General features: G+C 33.7%; 3 protein-coding genes across 5 annotated transcripts; 1 reads left to right on the top strand and 2 right to left on the bottom strand.

The window, feature by feature from the left end:
* Positions 1-774: 774 nt before the first annotated feature.
* Positions 775-2866, bottom strand: LOC118744551 (phosphatidylinositol 4,5-bisphosphate 5-phosphatase A). 3 transcript variants are annotated; one of them, XM_036477669.1, is made up of 4 exons: positions 2782-2866; positions 2451-2712; positions 1370-2388; positions 775-1281 (listed from the first exon to the last, which is right to left on the bottom strand). In XM_036477669.1, exons 3-4 carry the CDS (start codon positions 2384-2386, stop codon positions 1243-1245), a joined length of 1056 nt encoding a protein of 351 aa, XP_036333562.1. In that variant the 5' UTR covers positions 2387-2388; positions 2451-2712; positions 2782-2866; the 3' UTR covers positions 775-1242. The 3 variants fall into 3 exon arrangements, with proteins under 3 accessions (XP_036333562.1, XP_036333560.1, XP_036333561.1); XM_036477667.1 differs by having other exon boundaries at positions 775-2388; XM_036477668.1 differs by having other exon boundaries at positions 775-2388; positions 2451-2729; positions 2782-2863.
* Positions 2867-4939: 2073 nt separating this feature from the next.
* On the top strand, positions 4940-6093 carry LOC118744552 (protein crossbronx). The gene is made up of 4 exons (XM_036477671.1): positions 4940-5102; positions 5173-5237; positions 5313-5416; positions 5484-6093. The coding sequence occupies exons 1-4, from the start codon at positions 5026-5028 to the stop codon at positions 5946-5948; spliced, it is 711 nt and encodes a 236-aa protein (XP_036333564.1). The 5' UTR covers positions 4940-5025; the 3' UTR covers positions 5949-6093.
* Positions 6016-7059, bottom strand: LOC118744553 (UPF0598 protein CG30010). Its single transcript, XM_036477672.1, has 3 exons — positions 6762-7059; positions 6478-6688; positions 6016-6404 (listed from the first exon to the last, which is right to left on the bottom strand). Exons 1-3 carry the CDS (start codon positions 6924-6926, stop codon positions 6103-6105), a joined length of 678 nt encoding a protein of 225 aa, XP_036333565.1. The 5' UTR covers positions 6927-7059; the 3' UTR covers positions 6016-6102.
* Positions 7060-7640: the final 581 nt, after the last annotated feature.

Genomic DNA, 7640 nt, shown 5'->3' with positions numbered 1-7640 from the left:
CACCCCCAGTTTTTCCCATATTCCCATTAGGTTTAGTATATGTATTCCCTGTATTCCAGAGAGCTCGATCTGCAATGATTACCGAAAAGTTTAGTACCATAAATTGTAAAAGATGCTGATTTTTCTCTCGGTTATGTCTTTTTTATTATTTTTATTACAAATATATGTACATATTTAATTGCACATAACATTCGCAATATAACTGAGTGTACATGGTATGTATGAATGTATACAAAAAATGCGCTAAGTCGCCGTTTTATATGTATGTATACTACAACTATGATCATTACGAGAATTTGCATTTGGCCGATTTTTGATATGTGAACATTTTTTTTCTAAAGGCAATTTTTACAGATTTATGTTTGTATAATACAAAAACAAAATACTACTTTAATTCCAACCTTTTCGAAATCTGAGCATTTCAGGAGCACAATAAGATTTTCCTATATTATGGCCTTATTTATACAAATTTAATAGATTTAGTGCCGTTTTCTCATGTAGTTTTCAAAATTTAGCTGCCCTTAAAACACATGTTTTCAAAACGAAGTTTGTGCTTAAAGGGCAAATAAATTTTAAAACCTATGTATGTACATACATGAGAAAAAGCTTTATAAAGTGACACTTTCATATAATTTTTCGTTTAATAAAGCATTTTTGCATTAGTTTTGCGGCATTAGTTTCTAAAAATTAACAGCATATGCAAGGAAATTTATATATGTATATTATACATATATGTATGCACATAGGATGTACAGTTTCAAGAGTATATAGTCGTCTTATTTATAAAGAATTATCTTTTTTTAGTTTTATTCGAGTAATGTAAACTTTTTTGAATATATTATGCTACATTGTAATATGTATCACTTTGGAGGTACGGTTAGTATTGCTATCATTGAAAAGTGCAAAATTGGTAACTTTGAAAGTAATCAACATAATTTTATAACAATTTATATGCCATAATTAAATATAAAATTGAAAGACGTGTTAAGAACGAAATATCAAATAAGACATCTCTGTTCAAAGTGAGATTCAGGTAATGTTAATATGCAAAAATATTCTACAAAAACATTAATTGGACGTTTTAAATTTAATACAACCAAATTTGAGATAAAATACAGAATTTGCTTAAATACGTTTAATTTGCAGGGCACTTTCGACACTTATCACGCTACCAAGCACATGTTTTCTGCTTATCAAACTTGTTGCCTAAGATTCTTGTTTTGTAAACGCTTTTCTTTTGTTTTAATATATTGGCGCAAGACGAGCATTTTCGCTATCGGGCTGTAAACAAGAAAAAATTATAACAAACAAGTATCGTTCCGTTTGCTTAGTACAATATAAAAAAAGCTGTAACAAGTAAGATAGTTACACTAGCTAAAGGTGTTTCGGTACTGCCACCACCATGCGTTAGCTCATACAACTCTTCATCTGTTTGCGTTTGTGCCTCTATTTTGTAGAGAAATTCGGCTGAGACGGGTTTGTGATCGGAAAGCGTGTAATCCGGATGTGATTTGTAAGATAGCTGTGTAATATTCAATATAATATCTGGATATCGATTCTCTTGCACACGATGTAAGATGCGATCACACCATGCTGGGCGCCGTTTTAAATCATATTCGGATGTGCCTTCGATGAATTTGAAAGTGGGTGGGAAAGTAGGCAATTCTTCGGTGAGTAGTGCAAATGCATTGCCTGTTGATCGCACTAATGATAGTTGATCGCGTTCCAACAACTCATCCAACTTCCCATGTTCTACTAATGAGCGCACATCCCATGCAGAGTCAGTACCGGTTAAACGGAAATTAAGATCACCAAACCAAAAAACATAATCGTGATCGAAGATGCTCCGATATTTCGGTGTTTTATAGTGATGATTATTCACAATTTGATTGTAGTCTTCAATGCGTTCACTCAACTTGTTGTCATGTGCAGCTAAATGTGTGCCAACGAATGTCACACCGGTACCATAAAGACTCATCCGAATACTTACAGCACCTTTATTGCCCCATAAGCCGCCCAAACCTGTGCGCGTATTTTGCACTTCCACATCCTTCATGTGGGGCTCATGTTTGGGCTGTGAAAACAACATAATAAGTATTCCCTGCAGCTGCTCCGTCCCCACTTTGATGTAATCGTGGGGACTGAGGTGCTCACTTATTTTAAATGTCCACGGATCATCATGGAATATGTTGAGGAATTGATTTTTGGCATGAGTGCTAACCTCCTGCAATGCCACAACATAGATATCCGGCAATCGCTGTTCCGGGCATGCAGTGGTTCCATTTAAGGATAACGCATTGGTCATGGAAACATCATCCGGATGATGTGTTCCCACATTCCAAGTAAGAATGTATACGCACAAATTGGCAATGATCGATGCGCTCATAGCTAAAAGCGTTAATTATATTGCCTTTAGTTATTGCAATTCAAACTACATATGTATTACTCACTTAAGCCCTATTAATGCTTACTATGCTGATGCACTCTTTTTTTTTTTGTTTGTTCAGCAGAGACAGGTTGTATGACGAGTGTTAATCTGCGAATTAGCAAATAGCAAATGTGTCACTAATGCTATCTTAACGTCGTCTGCTGATTGACAAAAATAGTGCTTTGTTTTTTGTTGGCCTTCAATTCCAGTTTCAGCATTCATAAATTTATTGGTAGTTTTATGTATATGTACCGTTTGCAGGCCCTTTTTGTTATAAACATTGCCTAGAAAAGATGGAAACCTAATTAAGTTTACTAATTAAGTTAGCAAATTTTCAAAATATGCAAATTTACCTGCTCCGTTCACCTTTTTTGGCTATGTATTTTATGAACAAAACACAGTTTGTTTTTATGTTTTCTTTTTGTTTTTGTTAACATGTGATTACTTTGACGTTCGAATGAGCTGTGTTTAAGTGGCCCAATTTTTTTAATTCGCAGAGTTCATTAAAACTTAAATAAAAGGGTTTGATTCAAAAACTCTAATTATTTTATCATAACTAATTTAATAGTTATTAAATTTAAAGCTAGTAACTGACTAACCACATTTTTATAACAATGCAGGTAAAAATAACTCGCTTACTACTCAACTGGCAGCACCGCCACTTAGGGATGGCAGCGACAACATTAATAATTATTAAATTAATCGATCATTTTTGTTCAATTTAGGATTGAGTTGTATCGTAGTTTTGCTTCATTAATCGATTATTAATCGATTAATTGCAAAATAATCGTTAAAACATTTTCAAGAAATAAGAATTGTCTGAAGTCCAGCCATCGAAAAATTCTTTTTTTTAAGCTACATCAACTTTACTCGACCCGAGGTTCGAAAAATTTGATTACAAAGATCCGTTGGCATTGGCCTCAGTAATGAAGTTCTTGCGAACTTAAATAATATGTATGGTGCTACAGCCACCGAGAAACGCAGCCGATTAACAACAAAACATTTATCAAAGATTTTGTTTTTGCACACTTGGTTAAATAAATAATTATCGTCGCTAAAAATACTCGTTTTGGTAATTCTCTAGGGTGGGGTAACAACCCCTAAAAAAGGTGCGGAAAAGTCGGGAGGGGTACCAAACGACGCGTTTCGGCCCCCCTAATAACAATCCGGAGGGGGGAGATAATATTATTAACCATTTAAAAGTTATGAACAAAAAACTTTTGTTAAATTTCGTTGTTTTCTATGAGCAATTACCACGTCAAAAATGCACTAAATCACCAGTTTCCACTTTTAAAACACTACTAAAACGTTTCTGGTTATTATTTTATGCAAACCAAATCATTTATTCACTTTTATTTTATATATTTCGTTAATAAAACAGAGTAAACAAACTTTGCGCCTGCTAAAATTATTATAACCTCAAATCGCTGGTATTGCCACTTTATTTCAGATTTCATTTGCGCTATTATACTCAGTTTACACTATACACTATACACTTCTTCTTCTTCTTCTTTTTACTTTCATCTAAATAAGATATTGTAACCAAAATATAATAGCAAATTTCGCTATACCATCGCTCGATTTTTTATTAAAAATTTTCATTATTTATCGAAGTATTAATTTTTATAGAAAAAGCGCCGCAGGCGAAAATTTTTAATAAAAAATCGCGCGATTTTTTATTAAAAATTTTCATTATTTATCGAAGTATTGATTTCTATGGAAAAAGCGCCGCAGGCGAAAATTTTTAATAAAAAATCGCGCGATTTTTTATTAAAAATTTTTATTATTTATCGAAGTATTGATTTCTATGGAAAAAGCGCCGCAGGCGAAAATTTTTAATAAAAAATCGCGCGATTTTTTATTAAAAATTTTCATTATTTATCGAAGTATTGATTTTTATGGGAAAAGCGCCGCAGGCGAAAATTTTTAATAAAAAATCGCGAAAGAAGATACCGAAAAGCATTGAACAGTGCACACATCTCATAAGGAAAATTGAATTATTACGAAAAACTAATACAGTGGCAGCACTATAGCTATTTTGGAATCTCGCGTTTCGGCTCGCAAAGATTGTCAACTTCTTTTTAATAACAAAATAATCTATCTTAGGTTGATAAAACTATGTGTTTCTTTAATAAATAAGTTAAATTATATATTTTAATAGTGTTTAAAAAGTGAGAACAGGTGATTTAGTGAATCTTTGTAGGTGTAATTGCCCATAGAAAACAACGAAATTTAACAAAAGTTTTTTGTTCATAACTTTTAAATGGTTAATAATATTATCTCCCCCCTCCGGATTGTTATTAGGGGGGCCGAAACGCGTCGTTTGGTACCCCTCCCGACTTTTCCGCACCTTTTTTAGGGGTGGTTACCCCACCCTAGAGAATTACCCTCGTTTTATTTTATTTACAGCAATCGATTATTTCTCAATAATTGCAATTAAATTTTTTTGCTTGTGATTAATCATATGATTAATTAATCGATTATTTGACTTTTTTGCCATCCCTACCGCTACTGACAGTTGTTAAAGTTTATTTATTTTTTATTGCACTTTAGTTCATCACAATTATCAGCCATTTTCACCAAAATATTCCTTAAAGATGACACTGGACGCACATAAGGAAGATGATAAACTGCTAACCACCATACAACAGGAATATAAAATACTTGCAGAATAGTAAGTTCAAATATTCGGTCCACATACATACTTACAGCCATCTCATAACTGCTAAGTCTAATCTTTATAGCAAAATGATTGAGTCGGAAAAAATAGGCGGGGTTTATGTTATACCCTCATATGGAAACTCGCTATGTAAGTTTTTTATTGTTGCTTATATGCACATGCATATATTTATAGATGTAACTAAACTTTTTTCAATAAACGCAGTGTGGTTTGGCGTGATCTTTGTTCGTCAAGGATTTTACGTAGATGCAGTATTTCGCTTCACAATACTCTTGCCAGATAAATTTCCTGATGACAAAACTCTGCCTGTAAGAAAACACATAATCCACTACGTATGAATTTAAAAATTTACGGTATTTCTTTGTAAATTTTTAGACAATCATTTTCCAAAATGAAATTACACATCCACTAATTTGCCCCTACACTGGCTCCTTAGATATTTCGTGCGCTTTTCCTTATTGGCGCAGCGGCGAAGATCACATCTGGCAAGTGCTTAAATATATTCAAGCTATATTTGTAGATCCTATTGATTGTACACGCCTCGCCGCTACTGGCGTCAAATATAACAATGCCGAAGCTGCAGAGTTGCTTACACAAAATCGTGCTGAATTCATAGCGCGTGCCAAGGACTGTGCTACAGCTAGCAAAGATCGTATCTACGATGAACCACCTACTGAAGATCCGCATTATATAGTATTCGAGAAGTTCGATGCCGATGTACATGGGCCCGTACGAGATCGCATTTTTGCAGGCAAGGAGGCACCTGAAAGTCCAGCCGTGCCAACAAATGGACTTTCATGGGTTAAGGAAGGTGAATTCAAACCGCTTAGCGTGGATTAATGAAACTAGGCATATGTACGCAGTAGTTACATATATAGAAAATGTTACAAATAAGCTTAGTTTACTGCATTGTTCGTATTTAGTTTTATTACACAAAATATTCTTAAAATTTTTAAAATAATTAAAAATTTACCTGATTTTTAAATTTATGACTTTAACTGCATGCTTCTTGTTTAAACATTCCATAGCGCTGCGTATGCGCGACCCAATCATTTTCCAATTGTAAGCGGTGGCCACGCCACGTAAAATGTGTTGGCGCTTCTTCCACATTGTTCATAAATTCGAAGTTACGACTCAGCTCAATAGCTAGTTTTGAGCGTATCAGACCAATGCCACCTACTTTGGACCAGGCTGGATGATAAACGCGACCTGTCTCTGGGTTCATATAAATTTTTTGTGGAAGAAAGTCGGTGGTAAGCTGTTCTCCACCATGTGCATACGATAACCGTTCATTGCCTTTAATGGAAAAAGAGATTTTTGAGAGGGGTTTACAACAGACAATACACACAGTTGTACTGATTCTAATTACCATTCTCGTCTTGCAACACGTGTGTAAAAACAATTGGTGTATCATCGCAGCGTATAAAATTTCTTTCGCGTCCGCATAGTGATAGATACGGAAAGTCCCCTCGATAGCGGTTTGTGTCGTTCAATTTAATACGACTAAAGAAAAACTTGAGAAATTTCTTTTCCTTGAAGCACGAGGTAAAGTTTTTCATTTTAGCATCGTCCAAGAAAAGCTGAAAGGATTTCAAATTTTACCGCTATTAATATTCACAGTAATTTACAATCTTAAACTAATTAGATACTTACCATTCCCTCGTGATCTATAAAATAGAAATATTCACGTATTTTTGGCTCTGGTTCCTGGCCCTGTACATAGCTCATAGCACGTATTGAGCTACGTCTTATACTTTTAGTTTGGTTTGTTTTATACACTTTACTTTTAGCGGAACCTATTAAATGCCTAAGCAACATTTTCTAAGAGCAATCAAATCTAGGTATTTTGTAATTAAAAAATTCTTTCACTTATTTAAAATGCTCAAACGCAGTTATCAGATCAAAACAAAAATCAGCTGATTGTATGCATCTTGCATTCCATTGCTTTTGACAAGAGTTGCGTTCGATAACAAAATTAGCCAACACCAGCCAAAAATCAAAATCAAGAGAGTAAGCGAAAATTCTCTCCCAAAGAGAAGAAAAAGCAAAAAAGTAAACGAACAGGAAATTAGCCATTACTTGCAAAAACCGGAAGAAGAAGACACACCAGCTGAGTTTGTTTATGTTTTATTTGTAAACAAACTGAAATTCATGTTGCCTCCATAGAAGAAATAAGGAATGTGAACGTTCAATGTTCGCCAGGAACATTTCTAGAAGTAAAAACTAGTTGGCGCCATGATACAAAAAAGAAGGTAGTTTCAATAAACAACTTTTGACGGATAATAAAATTTTTTGAAGTTTCATAAATTGTTAGTATTATCAACGGCCTTGCCACTTTGATAATATTAAAACAATACATCGGAGTATTTTCTTTCCCATATTTTTACCAATGTGAGAATATTTCAAATCAAAACTCATAATCAGTACTTGATATTTTTTTACTTACGTGGTTTGCCCCTCTTTTATTAAAAATATATAAAATGTAAACTGTTACATTGTAATTATTCTTTTTATTTTATAATAAAAACCATT

Source organism: Rhagoletis pomonella, unplaced genomic scaffold, assembly GCF_013731165.1.
Source record: "Rhagoletis pomonella isolate Grant_MI unplaced genomic scaffold, Rhpom_1.0 Rhpom_scaffold_00008, whole genome shotgun sequence".
Taxonomy (NCBI): Eukaryota; Metazoa; Arthropoda; class Insecta; order Diptera; family Tephritidae; genus Rhagoletis; species Rhagoletis pomonella.
This window is presented reverse-complemented; position numbering and strand designations above follow the sequence as displayed.

Excerpts from the sequence above, each read along its gene's own strand:
- LOC118744551 (XM_036477667.1), bottom strand. The coding sequence starts at position 2,386 with ATGAGCGCATCGATCATTGCCAATTTGTGCGTATACATTCTTACTTGG.
- LOC118744552 (XM_036477671.1), top strand. The coding sequence starts at position 5,026 with ATGACACTGGACGCACATAAGGAAGATGATAAACTGCTAACCACCATA. Across the intron at positions 5,103-5,172 it reads TATAAAATACTTGCAGAATA|CAAAATGATTGAGTCGGAAA; the intron begins GTAAGTTCAAAT and ends TAATCTTTATAG. Across the intron at positions 5,417-5,483 it reads CTGATGACAAAACTCTGCCT|ACAATCATTTTCCAAAATGA; the intron begins GTAAGAAAACAC and ends GTAAATTTTTAG.
- LOC118744553 (XM_036477672.1), bottom strand. The coding sequence starts at position 6,926 with ATGTTGCTTAGGCATTTAATAGGTTCCGCTAAAAGTAAAGTGTATAAA. Across the intron at positions 6,689-6,761 it reads TTATAGATCACGAGGGAATG|CTTTTCTTGGACGATGCTAA; the intron begins GTAAGTATCTAA and ends AAATCCTTTCAG. Across the intron at positions 6,405-6,477 it reads CGTGTTGCAAGACGAGAATG|GCAATGAACGGTTATCGTAT; the intron begins GTAATTAGAATC and ends TTTCCATTAAAG.